General features: G+C 46.2%; 1 protein-coding gene and 1 pseudogene across 1 annotated transcript; one reads left to right on the top strand and one right to left on the bottom strand.

Annotated features, from left to right (window-relative positions):
- Nucleotides 1-5,974: 5,974 nt before the first annotated feature.
- On the bottom strand, nt 5,975-19,667 carry LOC146074200 (serine protease inhibitor Kazal-type 1-like). The gene is made up of 4 exons (XM_083182050.1): nt 19,511-19,667; nt 19,254-19,294; nt 17,397-17,503; nt 5,975-6,362 (listed from the first exon to the last, which is right to left on the bottom strand). Exons 1-4 carry the CDS (start codon nt 19,566-19,568, stop codon nt 6,317-6,319), a joined length of 252 nt encoding a protein of 83 aa, XP_083038176.1. The 5' UTR covers nt 19,569-19,667; the 3' UTR covers nt 5,975-6,316.
- A 3,488-nt stretch (nt 19,668-23,155) lies between these two features.
- LOC146076288 (U2 spliceosomal RNA) lies at nt 23,156-23,263 on the top strand (annotated as a pseudogene).
- Nucleotides 23,264-23,924: the final 661 nt, after the last annotated feature.

The raw sequence follows: 23,924 nt of genomic DNA, 5'->3' as shown, positions 1-23,924 counted from the left end.
CCATTTTGTTTATATATATTTTTAAATGGGGGGGGGGGGGGTGACACCATGAGTTACTACACCGGGTGACACCAACCCTAGTGACGCCACTGTTTTTGGACAAAGCACCATATTTCAGTATAGACAAATATTGGCAACATTGATGGAAATATGGACAGACAGCACTATATGGGGGCATACATGGAATGAGTGGAGCATAATATGGGGGCATAGATGAACAGACAGACAAATGGGAGGGTGCACTGATGTGCAGAAGGGAGGGTGCATAGACTGACAGACGGGAGGGGTAGGAGACATAGACAGACAGATAAAAAGACAGAGCATTATATGAGGGGTGTAGACAGACAGAAGCAGGCCACACAGAGGCAGAACTCTGGGAGGCAATGGAGTCATCTGCCGCCGGGCTCCTGCTCCTAAGTGGGCACCTCTCCTTTTCTTTGAGTTTGAATCAGTTCATTGAAAGCAGTTGATATTGCTAATGTGGCTTACTCCCCCTTCTAACATCATTTTTGCAAGTGTCACACCCTGAATTAGACCCATGACCTTACTGGAGACAAACACCTTACTGAATGGGGGGCACCAGTACGTACCTTGCCTCCGGGCAACTGGGAAGAACTTACGCCACTGAGGCCACATATAGACAGATGGCAAGGGGCACATATGGACAGACATGGCCCGGACCCTCTAACTATGAGTGTGCAGCTGCTATGAGGCCCAATAGATTAGGGGGAGTCCCAAAAGAAATCTCACTACACACTCTAAAAAATATATTTGTATTTTTAATGACTGTAACAGTGATGAGTTGATGGTAAATTTAGAGGGAAAAAGGAAGGGATAAAGTCAGCACAGGAAATGGTAAGTTGTGGGGGGACAGGGAGGGGAGAGGTGGGCACAGAAAGAGCTAATGGTGGCACAAGGAAGGCTAAGGGAGCTCTGAGGAGTAGGGGTATCTGTCAGGTGGGAGAAAGGTTGCCCATCACTGAGAACACTCAACCCCCCACCCCCCAGGATGAGGGGACACACCCTGGTGCCCCATCATGGACAGCAGCATCACCCCATGCACTACTGACCACTGTGCATGTCGCATCTCCGGTGCTATGGGAGAGCCGAGTCCACCTCCAAGCTCCAAGTAGAGCATCACTAGCTTCTCCTCGAGCTGCATTCCAACTCCTCCCACTTGCTATCAGGGCCCGGGTGGCACTGCAGCTGCCGGAAGTTTCCCCATCCTCCTTGCACAGCATCGGGCAACTGCCAGGATCTGGAGATAGTACCTGCTTGGGGAGGGGCGGAGTTACACAAGAGTGAGACAGCCTGTAGTGCTCAAGTATTCTGACAGCACTTTTTCTCCATTGCTGCGGCTGCTTGCTGGGATTTCAGTTAATGCTTCTGTCAGTCAGCTGCAGGGGTGAGCCGGCCTGGTGCGGATTTGGAAACAGCACAGCAGATCAGTGCAGTCAAAGTGCCGGTATGACTTATCGCTGCATCCCGGCACACATCAGACCACTGGCTTCTTCCCCCAGTAACTCTTCTGCAGACCGGAAAAAACTACTGCCCTTCCGCCCAGCTTAGACCCCGCTGTCACTCTTGTATTGTCGCCACAAAAGCAGTTAACCGTCACACTGCCTCCAAGGTAGAGCTGACCCTAGGCTAGGCTTGGAAGGCATGCCCCTGAGTCTTCCAGATGCCCTAGGCATTTGCCTAGTTTGCCTATGCCTAGGGCGGCTCTGAATATACCCCTCTATTGGTCTGTAAAGATGTTAAATTGTAAATTTTTCATTAACTTTTCAAAGAAGTGTCTGGGGCACATATAATATTCTGCAAGGTACAGGCATTGTTGTGACTGGATACTCCTTATAAAATAGCATACAGAAAGAATCCCATATGCTTTTGTGGAAATTGTCAACTAGATATACTGTAGAAAAACTTTAAACTTATGGTGCAACTTACAGTAAGCAGACTTCACTGTGTTCTTTCACCACCTGATACCTCTCACTCCATAGAACTGTATTGATGTTGCTTTGCTGGAAGCTACCATTTGGTGGAGCTATGGGGTGCAAGGAGAGACAGTTCCATAGTAGAATAGGGATTTAGTGATTGGACATGTGCATTTGAATTGGGGAGATACCAAGTAGTAAGTACTGGGCAAGCATTATGCAGAGTTGGTGCCAGTGACTTGCAGCGGTGGCTGTGTCCAGAGAGGGACTGCCACTTTCTGCCGCCAATACCTCCGTGCTGCCTACACCCTCTGCGGATACCCCTGACATCTTTCCCCCCAGCGCTACACCCCTCACCCATCCCCAGCCCCTGGGAAAAAAAACTCACCCAGGGGAGTGCCAGAGGTGACGTGCGGGAAGGGAGAGCTGGGGAAAAGTGGAGCTTCTAGAAGCTTTATTGACAGTGCTGAAGTGCCGCATTTACAGTTTATTTAAATGGACTTTTTAGCCCAGGTCCTGGCGCTTCATTTTCTTATCCCCTCATACATTTGTTTGGGCCAAATTATTTGACAGGGTATAAATTGATAAACTAATACAAAGAAAATATTTTTGACACAGAATATGTGTCATAGGTAAAATCTTTGTATTATTTTAAACAAAATGACTGCACGTCCCTGGCTGGTGCTGAGTCTCAAGATCACTGAGTACCCACTGACAGAATGCTTAAGACCACATCAGAGCACCAGTAGTGTGTGAACTAAACTTGCGCTGCGGAGCTCCATCACCACGGTGCGCGCGACCGTCTCGAGCACACATGCCGTCCGGCGGCAGCTGCCGGCTGGTGGGAGCTGGTGAAAGTTTCTCCAGTCCCTTCCTGAACAAGGGAAGCTCCATCTGTAAGGCCACACATGATGCCCATTATATACTATATAACAAACCGTAATGCCTGTTACATACTATATAACAAACCGTAATACGTATTACATACTATATAAAAAACTGTAATGGCCATTACATACTATATCACAAACCGTAATGCCCATTACATACTATATAACACACTGTAATGCCCATTACACATTTGACACATAAGTGCCACTTACCTATATGCTCATTGCTAGGAACTTCATGCTTGATACCAGGGGCTTCATGCTCGATGCCAAGGGGAAAAAAGGAACGAGAAGAATGTCTTTTTTGTTGGCGCACAAGAGTAGTTTTGAAAGAGATGTATGAATTAAAATCGTTTTTAATATTTATTAGAGTATATTTAAAATAAGAACTGTCCAGTCTGTGAAATATCTCATATATATATGTGAAAACCTTTTTCAATTTTATAGGTTTTTAATACTGTGTCCTTTTATGTGTTTTTATATTAGGTCCTTTTCTATTAGGGAGTTTATTAGTTATTCTGTAAAGGAGTTATTCCATTACTCCTTAAATGTGTTTATCCAAAATTATCACGTTATTTATTCTTTGCAGTTTTGCTCCCTTTGTGATGCTATTCTGTTTTGCTCTGTTTTTAACTTCTTTTTGCGAGTTCAGTGCATATAAGTGATTCAGTCATAAAATGGTGGATATTTCCTTCAAGCTGACCTGTCTTATCAGGATTGATCCAAAAAACCTTTACATGCACATAGGGCTTGGCAGACAGGTCAGTTTGAAGGAAATATCCACCATTTTATATCTAGAAAATAATTTTATTCTTATATAAAATGAATATATGTTCCAATTAGAGATGTGCGGGCTCGGATTCCCCAGATCTGAGCCAGCACGGACGTCATCAATCCGGGCCCGGATATGAGCAGTGCTCGGCGCTTCCCGCCTGACTGGAATCCGGGCGCACGGGCAAAACGTCATCGCCCGGCGTCGGATTCTCGCGAGATCACGGAACCCTTAAATTCCGCAACCTCGCGCCGCCATCTTCACTCCAATCTCGGAGAAGGGTAGGGAAGGGTGTGCTGCTGCTGTGTGTGGTCTCTGCTGGGGCCCGTGCTGCTGTGTACTGCTCAGTGATCAAGATATCACCATTGCAAGGATGACTGGTGCTGTGTTCTGTCTCTCCTTTGTGCTGGGGCCTGCCTCTGCTGAGTCTGCTCCTGTATAGTCAGTCACAGTGTGATAGTCCACTGGTGCTGCTAGTGCCACTGCCTGCCCTGCACTGCCTAGTGTCTGCTGCAGTCTGCTCTCTGCTGTTGCCACTGGCTAGTGCCTACCAGTACCTATTGCAGTATATAATTCCAGTGTGCTGTTGCCCTTGGCTACCAGTACCTATAACAGTATATAATTCCAGTTTGCTGTTGCCACTGGCAGTGGCTACCAGTATTTTATTTATTGCAGTATATAATTCTAGTCTGCTGTTGCCACTGGCTACCAGTATTTATCGCAGTATATAATTCCAGTCTGCTGTTGCCGCTGGCTACCAGTATTATTTATCACAGTATGTAAAAATCCAGTCTGCTGTTTCCACTGGCTACCAGTATTTATCGCAGTATATAATTCCAGTCTGTTGCCACTGGCTACCAGTATTTATTGCAGTATATAATTCCAATCTGCTGTTTCCACTGGCTACCAGTACTATCAGTCCAGGGGTGCCCACATGTGTGCTGTATCCATCCAGGGGTGCCCACATGTGTGCTGTATTTGTCCAGGGGTGCCCCCATGTGTCCTGTATCAGTCCTGGGGTGCCCACATGTGTGCTGTATTTGTCCAGGGGTGCCCCCATGTGTCCTGTATCAGTCCTGGGGTGCCCGCATGTGTGCCGTATAATTCCAGGGGTGCCCCATGTGTCCCATATCAGACCAGGGGAGCTGCCCTTTTTTTTAATGAAAATAAATTTAAGGTGTTTTTTTTTTTTTTTTACTGCAAGGGCTGTTAAATGCGCTCCAGTCCAGGGGTGAGCCAAGAGTGCTGTATAATTCATTAGGGTGTTGCTGAGTAAGGTGTGCTGCTCTTTTTTATAATTAAAAGAATACACATTTTTATTTTTACTGCAGGAATTTGTCTGCCGTATAATTCCATGCCTGCCGCCATGTGTGCCGTGACAGTCCAGGGGTGCCGCCATCTGTGCCGTATAATTCCATGTGTGCTGTATCAGGTCAGGGGTGCCACCATCTGTGCGGTATAATTCCTGGGGTAAGCCAAGTCTGCCGTATAATTCATGGGGTGCTGCCAAGTGTGCTGTATTAGTCCAGGGGTGATGCTAAGCGTGCCATATCAGTCCAGAGGAGATGCTAGGTGTGCCGTATCAGTCCAGGGGTGATGCTAGGTGTGCCGTATCAGACTAGGGGGGATGCTAAGTGTGCCATATCAGTCCAGGGGTGATGCTGTGTGCCGTATCAGTCCAGGGGTGCTATTAAGTATGCCATATCAGTCCAGGGGTGATGCTAAATGTGCTGTATCAGTCCAGGGGTGATGCTACCTGTGCCATATCAGTCCAGGGGTATTTCTAGGTGTGCAGTATCAGCCTAGAGGGTATGCTAAGTGTGCCATATCAGTCTAGTGTTTGTGCCGCACACTTGTGTGGCTTATCATACAGTAGTTATCCAGCTACCTCGGTGTACCCTTTTGCGCTAAAAACAATATTGTAAGGTGTGAGCTGTTCAGAATAGACTGTAAATGAGTGGAAATGAATGTTATTTAGGTTAATATAGCGTAGGAGCAAAACAAATAAAAAATTCTGCGATTTTAGCAGTTTTTATGCTTTTTTAACAAAAAAATCAGAACCCAAAACCCAAGAAATCCAAACACAAAACACTTAGGAGGTGTTTTGGCAAAACCCATTAGAACCCAAAACCTCAAGGTAATCAGAACCCAAAACCCGGTGCACATCTCTAGTTCCAATGCGCAACCGCCCTAGAATTTATAATGTTCCATTTGCTAACTAATGAGTTCCATAGATTATGCCTAATTTGACATCACGGAAAACTATGAACATTGTACTAATACTACAATTGTCACATGATCCCAATTACGACTGTATAATAATTAATAATGAATAAGTTATTTACGATTTTTTATTAAATTTTGCTTCAACGTGAACATAACATTGAGTATCTTTATTTGAACTGTTCATTTATTGTGTATCGTGGGTCTTACAACAAGAAGCAATATTTTGTATGGTGTTAAAAGCAAATATATATAAATGTAAGGAAAATAATTTTGATGAGACAATCTTCTCTTCATAGCTTAGACTTCTTCACTTCTCCTTTTTGCATTTAGTTATATGAAAACTCTGAAAATTCATCTCCTACTGCAAATAATACATTTATATGCATGAGATGTACCAGAGACAGCTATTATATAATTATAGTAATCAACAAATCTCTACATAGGGAGTGTAAGGTGACCTTGGCATGTATTTAACAATGACAAAATCACATTCTTCAACATCTTCCATTTTTGGTGATTTTAATATGAATGTTCTTCTTTCTGCAAACAGGAAAAAACAGAGATATACAGTAATACATATTGACAACAGCATGATAGACTCATGGTTTATTTAAGCTGCTTATTAACATTGCTATTGATATACTGCTTGTAGTGCCGGAAAGGTTAATCTAACAGAAGCCAGGTGCTTATTTTCTCATAACCTTTGGAAACCTTTCCTTATCACTTCTAGCAAAGTAATCTTCATGAAAGGGAAAACAAAACACTTTGAAAGAAATATGTGTGACTAGTTTTATGTAAGAAATATGGGTCTATAAATGCTTTAAGGCTATATGCGCATGGAATTTTGGGCTAAACATATTGGGTGAGATGTACTAAGCCTTGAAAAGTGACAAAATGGAGAGTGAAAAACCACCAACCAATCAGCTATTACCTGTCATTTTTCAAGCACAGCCTGTGGCATGGCAGCTAGGAGCTGATTGGTTGGTGGTTTATCACTTTCCATTTTATCACTTTTCAAGATTAGTACGGGATACGGTCACTAGGTCTACAAGTATTAGGTTGACAAGCATTAGGCCAACACCACTAGGTCGACATGCATGAAGGTTGACATGACTGAAGGCCGACATGCAGGAAGGTCAACATGACTGAAGGTCCACATGGGTTAGGTTGACAGGGTCATTAGGTCAACACAAGCATTGGGTCGACATGGAGAAGGTCGACCATAAAAGGATGACATGGGGTTTTTCACTTTGGTTTGAGCTGACGTGCCCATGCCATCCACTAGGGGCATGGTGTATAAAAATGTGTGCTCGAAACATGGCGAGCGCAGCGACGCTTCAGTGTCCAAGTTTACCTAATGCTTGTGTCGACCTAATGACCCTGTTGACCTAATCCATGTCGACCTTCAGTCATGTCGTCCTTCCTGCATGTCGACCGAGTGGTGTCGACCTAATGCTTGTCAACCTATCCAATGATGCATACTCAATACATCTGGTCCATTAAGCCTTATCATTTGATACAGTGCGGAGTGATAAAAAGTCATAAATGACCGGCCAATCAGCTCCTTACTGTCATTTCTCAAACACAGTCTGTAAAATGGCAGGTAGGAGCTGATTGGCTAGCTTATTATGGGGGAAATTTACTAAAAAAACAAATACGATATTTCGTATTTGTATTCTTAATACGAATGCATAGGACTGTTATAGCCATTTGCAAATTCGTATTCCGGAGGGAAATTTACAAAGCATTCAAATATGACTGCTTTGTATTTACCTATGGCGTATGAATTTGCACTGTAATGCCCATTACACATTTGACACATAAGTGCCACACCCAGGGCTATTTTTCAGCAGGCTCCAGCAGGAACTGATGCCCTTATTCTAGTTCACTCTTTCTGACAAAAGATTTCTTAGATGGACAAAACCATGTGCACTGCAGGTGAGGCAGGTGTTAATTGTGCAGAGATAATTAGATTTGGGTGGGGTTTTACACCTGCCTCGCCTGCAGTGCACATGGTTTTGTCCATCTAAGAAATATTTTGTCAGAAAGAGTGAACTAGAATAAGGGCCTCAGTTCCTGCTGGAGCCTGCTGAAAAATAGCCCTGGCCACACCTATATGCTCATTGCTAGGAACTTCATGCTCGATGCCAGGGGCTTCATGCTCGATGCCAAGGGGGACAGAAATAGCTCGTTGCCAAGGGAGACTGAAATTGATTGTTGCCAAGGGGACTAAAATAGCTCGTTGCCAAGGGGGAATAAATAGCTACTTGCCAAGGGGACTAAGAAGCTTGTTGCCAAGGGGGACTAAAGCCTGCACCCCCCGCCCGCTCCCCGCCCTCCCCCACCCGCTCCCTGACCAGTGCTATTTTCAATAAAGTCTCCCGCTGGACCGCTAGCCAATAGGTGCTTGCGGTCTAGCAGCCATCAATGCTGCTTCTGATTGGCTGTTGGATCGCATGCACCTATTGGCTAGCGGTCCAGCTGGAGACTTTATTGAAAATAGAGGCGGATATGGCAGCCGCAGCAAAGCCGGGCAGAGCAGGGACTCAGGGAGAGGGTAGCAGGCTGTACGGTTCTGGCGCTCTTTGAGCTCTCGGCGCCCATAGCTTGTGCTCTGCCCTCCCTATGCCCCTGGACTGTTTTGACCACTCTCTTCTCATATGAATAATACAATCCCTAGGTCATCAGAACATGGCCCTTTCTTGGTTCTCAGTACCATCTGTTTGTCGATGATATTAACATCTAATTATCCTCATTGAATTGTCACCATCAGTATTGCTCCGTGTCTCTGAATGTCTTTCTGCCATTTCCTCTTGGATGTCATCTCGCCACCTCAAACTCAACATTTCCAAAACAGAATTAATTATATTCCCACCAGCCAAGTGTAGTTGCCAACCTGATATCTCTATCACTGTTGAGAACCCAACAATCAATCCTACTCCACAAGTTTGCTGCCTAGGGGTCATTCTCGACTCTGAACTGTCCTTTTTTTCCCTCACATTCAATCTGTCTGTAAATCATGTTAGTGTACATGCATTTAAAATACATATCCAAAGTGCATCCATACCTTACACAAGACACTGCAAAAACTCTAATCCATGCACTCATTATATCACACATTGATTATTGCAGTAGCCTCCTTACCGGTCTTCCTAAGAAAAGACTGTAACCACTACAATACTTTTGATGCAGCTGCAAGGCTGATCTCCCTGGCTAGACGTTCATCGTCTGCCGATCCACTCTGTGAGTCCCTCCATTGATTGCCTGTATATTACCATTTCAATATAAAATACTGCTACTTACATACAAAGCCATTACTCTGACTACACCGACTTATATCTCTTCGCTTATCTCAAAATATATCCCCATCAGAGCTCTCCGCTTTGCACAAGATCTGCCTCTCTCATCCACACTCTTTACTTATATAAAGAAAATAAAGGATAAAACCACGCAAAGAGGCTGCTGTAATGTGTATCACCAAGGGAAACCACACTTGGTGGTGCCTGGGCACACTGTATGTACCCAAATTAGTTAATCAAAAATGATAAATATGTACAGGCTTATAACTAACTAGCATGCTATATAATGTACAGTCAGGGCCGGCGCCACCACTAGGCAGCCTCAGGCATTTACCTAGGGTGCCGGCCACTGGAGGGCGGCAGTTTGGAGCTGCCCCCCCCCCTGATGGAGATGAGCGGCGCTGATTGCGGCCACCACTCCCACCCACCCCCTGGAGTGACTTGAGTACGCTGCATCACCCACGCACCCCCCATGGAGCGATGTGGCATCCCGTGCTGAATCACCCGGCAAGCCCCCACCCTGGAACATCACGCATAGCACTGGACCCGGAAAGCCCCCCTTGGAACGCCACGGCGCTGCACACTGCATCACTGGACCCGGCAAGGCCCCCCCGTGAAGCAACACAGCATGTGAGTGCCGGGACGACCCCCCCTGTGGAGCGGGTGAGTGAGTGAGTCATACTGCAGTATATCAGTATATATATGAATTCTATATGTTTTCATCTCTAATTGAATATTTTAGCCTCAGCCACTTCATTCTCCCCCTAGTCTCTCCATGCCCCAGTTCGACACTGGGTTTAGGTACTAGTGAGGGGAATTAGGGTTAGGCTGCAGGGAAGAGGACTAGACTTAGGCACTTAGAAGGGGGAAGGGTTAGGTTGTGAGCACGTGGGGATTAGGTTCAGTTAAAGTGAGTATGGGGGTTAGGGTGCAGTAAGGTTAGTGTTAAGTTGCTGTGAGGAAGGGTTTGGCTGCTGGAAGGATGGGTTAAGGGAGACGGGGGAGGATAAGTATACTTAAGGTGTCCATACACGATGCAATTAACGGGTGTGATGCACCACACTTTCTTCTATGGGCTGTTGCCGGAGCAGCCCATAGAAGCTGGCCGCATGCACAGTACAGAGTTTTGTACTGGGCATGTGCCAGTCCGGGAACCCACTGCACGGTCCGGCGGCAGCAGCGTCAGGGGAGGGGGGGGGTGCGGTCAGAGGGACCCCCCACACACAAGGTACGGGCCGCCACTGGACCTAATGGTAAATTATCTAAAGCTTCTAAAGTTGAAAGGTGGGTGTCACACGCAGCCGCGACGGAGCGCGGCGGGTACAGTACTCACCCGTCCGCGCCCGCCGCCGGCTAGCGTGTGCAGGCTCCACTCTGAGGCGGGCAGGTGGGGGCAGCGCTGGGTAGAGGCGGCAGCGACGGAGCATCAGGTAGCAGCATCCTTGACGATTGCGGCGCCGGGAGGCCGGCGGCGCCATCTTGAGTAAGGGCAGGTAGCGGATTGGGCCAGAGTAGAGAGTTCCTCCTCATCCTGCACGGACAGCCAATGGCAGCCACTCCCTGGGGATATAGTGGAGCTGCCCAGGCTGATCCGTGTCAGTGCAATGAGTCTTCTGAGTCGTTCACAACTCCGAGCTGACTCCTGGATCCTGGTTCTCTCTCCTGACTCTGGTGCCTTGCTCCCTGCACCTTATCCAAGGAAGGTTTTCTCCTGACACCAATGCTGCAAGCGCTATCTAGTGCTGGTCCCTGCTTGTTCCAGAATTCCCTTTCTTCATCATCCATCCATTCCATCCTCTTCCAGTCTTCCGGATCCATTTCTTCCATCATCAAATCAACCTCTTCCTGCATCTTCTTCTATGTACTCTGGCTCACCTAAAGACTGGTTCCAGAATTACCACTGGCAGTATATTGTGCTGGACTTATTGATTTATTCTTTTGCCACTTAAAGAAGTATTTAAGTGAACTTATTATTTATGAAATCAGTTATTAAACCTGCACGTTTCAATCCTACTCGCCCTGGTCCGTCTCCAGCTTCTGTGCACCACACGACTCCATCCAGCCCTTCTGCCGTGACAGTTTGCACTGACCCGATGGAATCGGGTGAAGCACAGGCTTCCATGACGGATGTTCTTCAAGGCATCATGGCTCGCCTGGAACAAGTAGAAACCACCCAGCGTCAAGTGGCTCACTTCCTCCAGTCCTTGTCACCACCTCAGGCGGCTCCCTCAGCTTCGGCCGCACCCACTGCTGGAGTCTCTGCCCCTCCTGCTCCTGCGAGTCCATCTGTTCCTCACCATCTACAGCTGTCGACACCCAGTAAATATGACGGGTCTCCGAGAGGATGTCGAGGATTCCTAAATCAATGTGACGTGCATTTTACCCTCCAGCCTTCCAATTTCCCTTCGCCCAAAACCCGGGTGGCCTACATCGTATCCCTACTGGCTGGTCCAGCCCTGGAGTGGGTGTCCCCCCTCTGGGAGCGTGCGGACCCTCTTCTCAATAATTATGAAGAGTTTGTGGCCTCCTTCCGTCGTATATTCGACGAGCCCGGCAGAGTGTCCTCTGCAGCCACGGAGATCTTGAGGATTCGTCAAGGCAGTCGCCCAGTGGGACAATATGTCGTACAGTTCCAAACCCTGGCGTCCGAACTTCGATGGAACGAAGAGGCTCTCGTATCTGCCTTCTGGAACGGTCTGACCGGGCGCATCAAAGACGAGTTAGCAACTCGCGATCCTCCTTCCACCCTGGCAGAACTCATCTCCCTATGTACCAAAGTCGACCTGCGACTCCAAGAACGCCAACTTGAGAGGAATCGTTCTGATCGCCTTCGTCCTCGTTTCTCTCCCAATGTTGCTCCGGGTCCCAAGGCAATTCCTTCGCCTGCTGCACCAGCTGATGAACCCATGCAAATCAATCGTTCCCGCCTGTCCCTCGAGGAGAAGTTCCGAAGACGGCGAGAGAATTTGTGTATGTACTGTGGCTCATCTGCTCACCTATTGGCTGCCTGCCCACTGCGGCCGGGAAACGACCGCTCCTAATCCCCCCGAGGGAGGTCCGATTAGGAGTATTGTTTTCATCTCCCTCTTCTATTGACTCTACTATTCCAGTGACTCTTGTGTGTCCCCAAGGCGAGAGAAGACTTCAGGCCTTATTGGATTCTGGAGCAGCGGGGAACTTCCTTTCTTCTTCTTTTGTCAACCAGCATGCCCTGCCTGTGCAACCTCTGGATCATTCGCTGGTCCTCACGGCTGTGGATGGGAGTCGAATTCGGAGTGGACAAATCACTCATCAAACCATTCCGCTGAAGTTGCTCATCGGAGCCTTACATCAAGAGACCATTCAATTCTTCATTCTTCCACAATCTTCTCATCAAATGGTCCTGGGTCTTCCCTGGCTCTCCAAACATAATCCACAAATTGATTGGACCACTATGGAGATCAAGGCCTGGGGAACAGTCTGCCAGTCTACTTGCATTCCTCAGATCCTTCCGGTCTACCAGACCCATCCACAATGTGAGGATAACTGCTCTTCATCTTCTTCAGCTCCACCCTTGTCTATACCCGTACCGTATCGTCCATTTACAGATGTCTTCAGTAAAGGAGGTGCTGACACTTTACCTCCCCACCGGCCTTGGGACTGCCCAATAGAATTGATGGCTGGGAAATTTCCTCCTCGTGGCCGCATCTATCCTCTGTCGCTACCCGAGACTGAGGCCATGTCCTTGTACATCCAAGAGAACTTAAACAAGGGGTTCATCCGACCTTCTACCTCTCCGGCCGGGGCTGGGTTTTTCTTTGTGAAAAAGAAAGATGGCGGTCTTCGGCCTTGTATCGACTATAGAGGTCTGAACGACATCACTATAAAGAATCGCTATCCCTTACCCCTTATCACAGAACTGTTTGATAAGATCAGAGGAGCGACTGTCTTCACCAAATTGGACCTACGAGGGGCCTACAACTTGATACGAATCCGTTCCGGTGACGAGTGGAAGACGGCTTTTAATACAAGAGACGGTCACTATGAATATCTGGTGATGCCCTTCGGCCTTTGCAACGCCCCTGCCGTCTTCCAACAGTTCGTGAATGATATCTTCCGGGACTTGCTGTACCATTCCATTGTAGTCTATCTAGACGATATACTCATCTTCTCCTCCAATCTTCAACATCACAGACAGACCGTGTCCGAGGTGCTACGACGTCTTCGTCAAAATCAACTATTCTGTAAGTTGGAAAAATGCGTTTTTGAAGTCACCTCCATTCCATTCTTAGGCCACATTCTCTCTGCTACTGGTATCGAGATGGATCCAGAGAAGGTGAGAGCGATCCAAGACTGGGCACCTCCCACGACACTCAAGGGAATTCAGAGATTTTTAGGATTCTCAAATTATTACCGGCGATTCATCCGGAACTTCTCTACCATCGTTGCTCCCCTCACAGCTCTTACCCACAAAGGAGTTGATCCAAGTCAATGGCCGCCAGAAGCATTCTCAGCCTTCCAACAGTTAAAGAGGGCGTTTATGACGGCACCCATTCTCCTCCAACCAGATCTCGACAAGCCCTTCATCCTCGAGGTGGACGCATCCTCGGAAGGTATTGGGGCCATCTTGTCACAAAAAGGAGAGGATCAAGAATTACATCCTTGTGCCTTCCTCTCCAAAAAATTCCTTCCGGCAGAGAGGAATTACCCCATTGGGGAACAAGAGTTACTTGCTGTCAAAACTGCGTTAGAGGAGTGGCGATACCTTCTGGAGGGTGCGCGGCATAAGATCACCGTGTATTCAGATCACAAGAATTTGTCCTTTCTCAAACAAGTTCAATGCCTCACTGCTCGTCAAGCCCGATGGGCTATGTTTTTCGAACGTTTTAATTTTCAAATTAAATTTCGACCTGGCACCACTAATATTAAAGCTGACGCCCTATCCCGTTCCTTTGAAACGACTTCTGATATAGAGATTCTTCCTCGTCCAATCCTTGATCCAGTGGTTTTCGCTCAAGTGTCCGTACAGCCAATTCCTTCTCCAGGCAAGACGTTTGTTCCTCTCGAACTGCGAAAAAAAATATTATCATGGGCACATTCCTCCCGTTTCGCAGGTCACGCAGGAATACAGAAGACCTTGATGTTCCTGTCACGTTCTTATTGGTGGCCAACCATTCGTCACGACGTCACCAACTTCATCGCGTCTTGTGTAAAATGTGCTCAGCATAAGGTGCCCAGAACAACTCCTGTTGGTCCTCTCCGTCCTCTGGCCATTCCCACAGAACCATGGACTCATCTATCTATGGACTTCATTTGCGAGTTGCCTCCTTCCAAAGGTCATACAGCAATCTGGGTAGTGGTTGACCGATTCTCAAAAATGGTCCATTTCGTCCCACTAAAAGGTCTTCCCTCGGCTCCAGTACTGGCTCAGCTATTCATTTCCACCATTTTTAAATTACATGGTCTGCCCAAAGAAATTGTGTCTGATCGCGGAGTACAGTTCGTGGCGAAATTCTGGAGAGCTCTCTGTGCCACGGTAAAGGTTAACCTCAAGTTTTCTACTGCCTTTCATCCCCAGACCAACGGCCAGACGGAACGGGTGAATCAGGACTTGGAGGCCTTTATTCGATTGTTCATCTCGTCCTCTCAAGATGACTGGGTAGATCTCCTCCCGTGGGCAGAATTTATGCATAACAACTCCTATCACTCTTCCTCCGGAACCACGCCCTTCTTTACCGTATTTGGTAAACATCCACGATCTCCAGACTTCTCAGAATTACCCTCTTCTGAAGTTCCTGCAGCGACCACTTCCCTCCAACGCTTTGCGAAGATTTGGTCGGATGTCCACACCGCTCTCCTTAAATCTTCTGCTCGATACAAGAGAATGGCGGACAGGAAAAGAAGAGCAGCGCCCAGATTAAAACTCGGGGATCGGGTATGGCTATCTACCCGTCATATACGCCTCCGTCTGCCTTCTATGAAACTGGCTCCCCGGTACATTGGGCCATATGCTATCACCCAAGTCATTAATCCAGTCGCTTATAGACTTCAACTTCCTCCTTCCCTAAGGATCTCGAATTCCTTTCATGTGTCCCTCCTCAAGCCTTTAAGATTGAACTCTTATCAGAAGAAGGTTCCCAAACCACCCAAGATTAACTCCGAGAGTGGGATCGAATTTGAGGTAAGACGTATCATAGACTCTCGTCACCGCAATGCTCGTACTCAGTATCTGGTGGAGTGGGTCGGTTTCGGTCCTGAAGAGAACTCTTGGGTGGACTCCGTTGATTTGCATGCTCCAAAGCTGATTAAGCAATTTCTGCAGCGAAATCCTCACAAGGCCCATAGGCGTCCTGGGGCCACCCTGAAAAGGGGGGGTACTGTCACACGCAGCCGCGACGGAGCGCGGCGGGTACAGTACTCACCCGTCCGCGCCCGCCGCCGGCTAGCGTGTGCAGGCTCCACTCTGAGGCGGGCAGGTGGGGGCAGCGCTGGGTAGAGGCGGCAGCGACGGAGCATCAGGTAGCAGCATCCTTGACGATTGCGGCGCCGGGAGGCCGGCGGCGCCATCTTGAGTAAGGGCAGGTAGCGGATTGGGCCAGAGTAGAGAGTTCCTCCTCATCCTGCACGGACAGCCAATGGCAGCCACTCCCTGGGGATATAGAGGAGCTGCCCAGGCTGATCCGTGTCAGTGCAATGAGTCTTCTGAGTCGTTCACAACTCCGAGCTGACTCCTGGATCCTGGTTCTCTCTCCTGACTCTGGTGCCTTGCTCCCTGCACCTTATCCAAGGAAGGTTTTCTCCTGACACCAATGCTGCAAGCGCTATCTAGTGCTGGTCCCTGCTTGTTCCAGAATTCCCTTTCTTCATCATCCATCCATTCCATCCTCTTCCAGTCTTCCGGATCCATTTCTTCCATCATCAAATCAACCTCTTCCTGCATCTTCTTCTATGTACTCTGGCTCACCTAAAGACTGGTTCCAGAATTACCACTGGCAGTATATTGTGCTGGACTTATTGATTTATTCTTTTGCCACTTAAAGAAGTATTTAAGTGAACTTATTATTTATGAAATCAGTTATTAAACCTGCACGTTTCAATCCTACTCGCCCTGGTCCGTCTCCAGCTTCTGTGCACCACACGACTCCATCCAGCCCTTCTGCCGTGACAGTGGGAAAATTGCTGATGGCAACCAATCAGATTCTAGCTATAATTTCTCTATTGCATACTAGAAAATGTTAAATATATTATCATTGGTTGCTATAGGCAACATTTCAAATTTTCACTTTTAGAATCTTTACAAAATTGACCACTCAGTGTCAACTATAAAATAATCTCCTAAGGTTTTCCCATCTCCAACATGTATGCAGAGCCTCCCACTGCAGCCCATGACAACACAGACGTTAGAGGACCGCTCTGAGCCAGCAGGGGGGAAATATACTCACGTAAACATAAATTATATAACCCTTGGCAATGAGTATGTAGTTAAAAAATATATAATTAATGTATGGGGTGGAGGGTCACCAGAAACATTTTTGGCTGGAGGGACGCAATATTTCTATTTACGCCACTGGACTCATTGTGCATCTATGAAAAATTCTCCCCCCTGCCACAAATATTTTGCGCCCCCCCCCCCCCCATCACGACCACCACCTCAACCCTGACCCCCCCCCCACCTCGACCCAACCCCTTTACCCCTCCACATAGTGCCGCTGCGTCTGCCCTCCGGCTCTCCCTGCTCTCCCGGCTCCTGCTGCCATAAAAAAGTGTCACTCAGAAAATGGCTGCCCCCAAACAGCAGACCGTTTTAAAGGATGCTAGAGGAGGCCTCTGCCTCCTCTAGCATCCTCAAAAACGGTCTGCAGTATGGGGGCAGCCAATTTCTGTGTGTCATTTGTTATGGCAGCAGGAGCCGGGAGAGCAGGGAGATGGAGAGCCAGACCTCAGACTGATTTGCCGCCGGCCGGTCCCGGGCAGACGCAGCGGGTAACGATAGGCCCACCTCGGGGCTGCGGGGCAATAGTTACGCCACTGTTGTGCATACAGTATATGACATATAATTAGCAGGTATTTTGCATTATTATTATTATTATTATTATTATTATGTTTTACAAAACAAATAATTAAAATAGAAAGACAACAGCGTACATTAATTGGAAAGATTATATTACTGGCAGGCAGGAGTTCAAGAAAAATTTAATAGGAGCAATACAGCCTTTATTAAATGAAATGGACATCATTTGGAACTAAACAAGAGGCTACTGCAGGTAAGCAAAAGATCTTGCAGTATTGAACTTACCGACTTTCCAAACACAGCAAGCATTCATTTTCATATGTATGTAGATCATTACCACATACAGGATCATAATTCCGTGGGCATCTCGCTGCACCTATGTCACAGTTGGGCTGTAAAGGATTTTTGCTATTATTATCAATTATGTTGTTTGTTAATTAACAAGATTAATTTGTTTTATCTCTTAATATAATTATTATATAATCATGTATAAAATAAAAACACCTACATTTCTTATTTAGATCAGTATAAGGGCGGTTAGAAAATATGTAAGGCAATGTGTAAGGTCCTCCAGGCAACCCGACAGTACAGGTTTTAAGTATATCCATGCTTGGCCACAGGTGACTTAATTACAGTAGTTTCTCAGTCAGTTTGATTTAACCAACTGCCCTGAGCCATGGGTACACTTAAAAACCTAGACCATTGGGGTGCCTTGATGAATTATTTGGATAGCCTTTGTGTAATTACAAACTTGTGTAAGTTACAAACTGTGAACATACATCCATAAATTATTCTCTTTTTTGCACTATTGGTAATAATTGTCCTGCAATTAAATAAAATATAGTGCTGATATAAAATTGTTCTCCACATTTACTGTATGTGATGAATGTCTTCAGGGTTCGGCTGGGGAAAGAGATGGGAAATGCCCACTTGACCACACTGCCTGTGCAACCCTCCAGATTATGCATTCATATTACACATTGTTACTCTACTAGACTAGTAACTAGTCTAGTAACTAGTACTAGTAACTTGGTGGAGAAGGACCATGCATGAACTTGGGTGTCTGGTTTGTTTCAATGATATTTACAGAAACATTAGCCCTCCTGCCAATCAAAGTGTTCTGTCCTGGCACACCCATGATCCCCTTTTTATAAAGGGTCTCTGTTCGTTGGAGACAGTATTTAATTTTTAATAGTAGCCCAAATTCATCTGAGGTTGCCACAGCCTTTAAGCTTAAGCTCCTATACTCTGTTAGGCCCTTCATGTACCAATCCACGTGTCTACTTCCCAATCATTAATAACAACCTCATTAAGTCAAAACCTATATTTATAGGAAACAGGATATACTCTAAAATGTGATTGGTAGAATGGTCCAACCTTTTTCAACCTCAGCATCACCCCTTACTCATTTATACACAATTTGTTATTAAATACTTTTTACTACAGTTGTACAGTCCAAATCAGCCATTTAACTGTCAATTCAGTTTTGACATTGTCAACCTATTCTATTTACAGTCAACCATGTTGTGTCAAACTATCCGAAGGTATACCCACACACCACAATCTTAACCTGTAAAGCCATTCTTATGTGTTCCAAAAGAGGTGCATTAGTACACAAGTAATCAAATGACACAACAGAAGAAGATTTTCACTATTGTATTTGTGGTGTATTTGAAAATGACATTTAATATGTTGTCTCACTGAATTATTAATCAATACATGACACTAGCATGAGTTACCAACTAGAGACAGGATTTTGATTGCTGTCTATATACTATTACAGCTCTGAAAGGTGAGCTCTTATACAGTAACCATAATCTACAGGATTACTATAAAAGCATAGATTCTACCTGTTCAGATTACAGCAGGACAGTCATGCTTATTGGATACAGTGTCCCATGACACGAGGCTCTGCCCCCTTTACCTATGTGTATGCCCAGCCACCTGAGGTTCTGATGCTTTTTAGGAGCCCCTCCAGAGATGCGTTCTGCTTCTCTGCCTCCTAAAGTTAGGTATGTAAAAAAAATGAAGACGTTTCACCTTTTCCTGAAACCCAAAAAGTCCTGTATGTACAGTACATGTCATAACTAATACATAGTGTCACCATATACAGTAGCAGCAGTTATATTTACTATACAGTACCTCTCTTTCTTCAGCAGAAGCAGCATTGGTCTTTGGAGTATCTATAATTGAACATAAATGATACAGGTGAGTCTGTCATCTGCACAATTCTGTTGTATGCTAATGCTCCTTAATCATTCTGTTTGAGTAAATCATTGGAAGAACCACATTTCTAATTGTCATTAGTTTACTAGCCCAACATTGCATACCAATCAATACTCAATCTCCAAAATGTATAGCTTATATAACATAATGTAACAATATAATAGGTAACTTACTTGCGAGAAGACAGAAAGAAATCATTGTGAACACTGAGAAAGCAATGATAAGCTTCATGTTTGAAGGTAGATGGTCTTTCTCAAATAAAAAATGCTCAGTTACTGTATAAGTATTTGTTATAACTCACTGATGTCTAGAGTATAGTCCATGGTTATATAGCACTTCATATCTGTGTATTCCAGTTATCCATTAACAGGAAAACAACAACTACGTCATTAACATTACTGAACATTGCAAAGTGGGACAGGACAGGCTGAACAGATGTGTAAAGCTAATACTGATATGTAACAGTGAGATCATACTGTAGGTTAAAATAGAAAATAGCTGATGTACAGTATCTCAATGTCAGTCAGCAGGACCCCACACAGTGCATGTGTTGCAGGTCTCCTCACAGAATCATGTTAAATAATTAGCTCCACCTGTCGATCTTTTAAAATGTGTCAGTCAGTCAGTGGCGTACCAATAACCCCGCAGGCCCCGCAGTCGCAGGGAGGCGCTGAGTTAACGGTGGGCGCCGGGGGTCTGCGGGGCTATTGTTACACTGCACTGCTCGGGGGCAGCAGCCTAGCTTACCCCTCAAATGTGATGCCGCTGCTGGGACCCGCAAATCTCCTTGTCTGCAGTCCGGATCCCGGTGCTCCTCCTGGCTGCTGCTTGAAAATGACCATAATAAATGTCTGCCCCCTTACAAAAGATACTTTTTGAGGATGCTAGAGGAGGTGGTAGCCTCCTCTAGCATCCTCAAATATGGTCTGCTGTTAGGGGGCAACCATTTTGTTATAGTCATTTTCAAGCAGCAGCCAGGAGGAGCGCCGGGACCCAGAGTGCAATTTCCATGGGGGGGGGGTGGGCTTATTATAGTTAGGCCACTGCAGTCAGTAATGAGTGCACCTCTGCACCTGTCGAGTAACCTGGACAATATGATCTGTGATTTAGGGGCAGATTTATTAAGCTTGGAGAAGAGATAAACTGGAGATAAAGCGGAGAAAAGGTAAAAGGAGATAAAGCACCAGCCAATCAACTCCCAACTGTCTTTTTCAAACACAGCTGATTGGTTGGTGCTTTATCTCCTTTTACCTTTTCTCCGCTTTATCTCCAGTTTATCTCTTCTCCAAGCTTAATAAATCTGCCCCTTAGACCAGTGTTTCTCAACCTCGGTCCTCAAGTAACCCCCACCTGTCCACGTTTTCCAGATCTCCACACAGAATCGCAAGTGAAGTAATTAGCTTAACCTGTGGATGTTTTAAAATGTGTCGGTGAATAATGAGTACAGCTGTGCACCTGCACGGTGACCTGGAAAACATGAACTGTTTGGGGTACATTAGAACCAATATTTAGACAATGCATTGTATTTTTTAAGAAATGTTTCTTTAAATAATAATAAAAAAAAAACATTACATGCTGATAGTTATCTTTATTAGGTACTGTAACCCTGTCCTTCCCATGTAATTTACTTATCTTTGCCAATGCAGCCAATCAGGGGCAAATTTAGGGGTCAGGCCGCCCCTAGGCACAACATTTTTGCCCGCCCCCCCCCCCATAATGTATGTATGTATACGTGCACCTGTGTGTATACATACATACATACATACATGCATATATATATATATATATATATATATATATATATATATATATATATATATATATATATATAGGGTGATGACCCGGCACTCCCACTGTGAAGAGGTAATTGCCCTGGTGCCTTCTCTGTAGCCTGACCGGCTACTATGCAGCAAAGTGGTCCGGTAAACGGAGATGGTGGAGCGGCACTCAGTGGACTCAATAAACACAGAAGATGAAGCAACAGCGTGCGATCAACGTTTCGGTTTATTAACCTTTGTCAAGATCGTTCAAATAATGAAAAGACATACCTTTTATACCAGACACCGTGTGTTAACTCACGTCTCCTACTTCCGGGTCCATCTACGTCACCAGCCGGCGACGCACGCTGCGGGGTGCACGTGATGACGCTCACTGTTGTGCTGATGCACAGCCAGGGACTGCCGGGATCTGGAGACCGGTTGCCTAGCAACCACACTGAAACAAGTGAAAAAAAATAATACATAAATACATACATTTAAAATACATATAGAAAACCAATGACCTATGCATGGAAACTGCACTACGGGACAGTACTGTACCTATACAGTCAGCCAATACAATAAATGGGATGGCTAGTATCCGTAGAAAAGCAAAGAAACACTGCTGTAAAAAATATGCCAGTGTATTCTATCGCGACAATATGAATATCTAAATAATACCCAGTACCTATATAAATGGTACTGAGACTGTCCTCTGTACAAAAAAATTTTGCTAGCAAAAAAGTGCCCACTGAAAAAACATGACCGTGTCCATGAGACACGTGATGTGCCTAACTGGCAGTAATCAAGTGAAAAATGTGACTGTTTACAAAAAGGCAAAGGCAATTGGTACAATCAATATGAGTAAATGGAGATGCATGGGAAAAGTAGCAAAAACATGGAACCTCAGCCGAGGGGAATTCAACAAAGCATGAGAAATGAAAAAATCAATATAAACATGAGTCGCAGACCTGGTCACAAAAAACATGATAAGGGTAAATTTTCATTTAAGCCCTCAGGAGCTACCGTTCTCAACTTAAAGATCCACCTTGATTCGTGTTGTAGGAGGGTTTTAGGCCTATTCCCTCCTCTGATTTTTTTGGGGACCTGTTCTATAATTTTGTACCGTAGAGTGGATAAGCCGTGGCCACACTCACGGAAGTGGCGTGCCACCGGCTGTTCAGCATCGATTTTCTTGCCGCTTAGCGATTGGCGGATCGAAGAGCGATGCATCGCCATCCTCTCCTTGAACTGCCTTGTGGTCTTACCAATATAGTACAGACCACAAGGACAGCGCAGGAAATAGACGACGTGCGTCGAAGTACAGGTCACCACCTGCCTGATGGGAATTTTGGTGCCTGAGTGCGGGTGGTTGAATGTCTCACCCACTTCCATGAAGCTGCAGCAGGTGCAGCCTGTGCACCTGTAGCAGCCCGGCTTCTTGGTCAGGAAGTTACTTGGCTGGGCGGCTTTATAGGCAGATATATCATTATGTACAAGCCAATCTTTCAGGTTGTGGGTATGTGCATAACTGGGCATGATGCTGTACTCTCTAAGACCTCTGATGTCCCTATCAGAGGTTACCATGGGCCAAAAAGATTTGATCTTATTATTTATATCCTGGCTACCCGAGTGGAACTTCTGGACAAAAGGAAGTTTTTTGCCCATACTTTCCTGACTACCCTTGGGTTTGAGGGCCTGTTCTCTGGGTACAGATAGAGCTTTGTTTTTGGCCAGAAGAAGATCATTCAGGTAATAACCACGTACCCGAAATTGGTCGATCATGAGATCGATTTCTTTTTCGGTGTTAGTGATATCATCTGAAATTCTGTGAATTCTTAAAAATTGGGAATATGGTAAACCTTTTTTGGTGGATACCGGGTGAGAGCTCTGATAGTGGAGAATCGTGTTGCGATCCGTTTCTTTTTTGTACAAACTAGTGTGAATGTGGTTCTCCCTCAGGGAAATACACACATCCAAGTAGATGACACTGGTCCTACTCATGCAGTATGTGAACCTAATTGGAGTGTCCAATAGGTTCACCTTCTCCATGAGGTCCCGATCGCTTCTCGGCCTTTTGGCTAAGATCAAGTGTAGTATCTGTTCTTATCAGTTGGGTCTGGACCGCCCCCCTGGCAGAGAATAGAGAAAGGTTGGACTAAACCACCTTGCTACTGAGCTGAGGACCTGAAATACCTCATGTTCTGGGCGGGTGCAAAGTCTCACTGAGTATCTTCATCCTGCCGTAGGGGGGGGAACACACTCTCCTACTGGTAGGGAGGGGAGAAGCATCGGGCTTAGTAGATGGGGCTCTTGTTCGGGGGTCTATAGCCTCCGAGAGAGAGTCACTCGAAAAGCCTGGTCTAGTATCCAATCCCAGGAAGACGGGAAAAGCTGGGACCGAGTAGATTGCTCTCTGGTTCGGGGGTTCCAAGTTTCCCTCGGCCAGAGAGACAGCGAAAAGCCCAGCCCAGTACTCAATCCCTGGGAGAGGTGAAACGTCGGGACTGAGTAGGTGTTTTCTTCTCCTTCGGTTGGTCTATTCGGCCGCTGCGGGGGAGACTCATCGAAAAGCCCGGTGGAGTATCCATTCCCATGCCGGGGGGCCGGAAAGGGCCTGCTGGTGAGGCGGAGAAACACTTGGTCGGACGCTGACTGGCTGGCTGCTTGGAGTCCGAGGCTGCACTGTGCCCCCGGGGAAAAACGGGGGTGCCGAACATGCACGGGTGATCCGAAAATCACCATGCACTAGTAAGCACTAGCGCTGCGCACTTTCCCTCTAGGTATGCGCTTCACGTCCTTACCTCGTCCTTTTGGATGGGGTAGGACA

This window comes from Crinia signifera, chromosome 4 (genome assembly GCF_055691185.1).
Source record: "Crinia signifera chromosome 4, ASM5569118v1, whole genome shotgun sequence".
NCBI classification, from domain to species: domain Eukaryota; kingdom Metazoa; phylum Chordata; class Amphibia; order Anura; family Myobatrachidae; genus Crinia; species Crinia signifera.
This window is presented reverse-complemented; position numbering and strand designations above follow the sequence as displayed.

Excerpts from the sequence above, each read along its gene's own strand:
- LOC146074200 (XM_083182050.1), bottom strand. The coding sequence starts at position 19,568 with ATGAAGCTTATCATTGCTTTCTCAGTGTTCACAATGATTTCTTTCTGT. Across the intron at positions 19,295-19,510 it reads TTCTTTCTGTCTTCTCGCAA|ATACTCCAAAGACCAATGCT; the intron begins GTAAGTTACCTA and ends GTTCAATTATAG. Across the intron at positions 17,504-19,253 it reads CTTCTGCTGAAGAAAGAGAG|CCCAACTGTGACATAGGTGC; the intron begins GTACTGTATAGT and ends AATCCTTTACAG.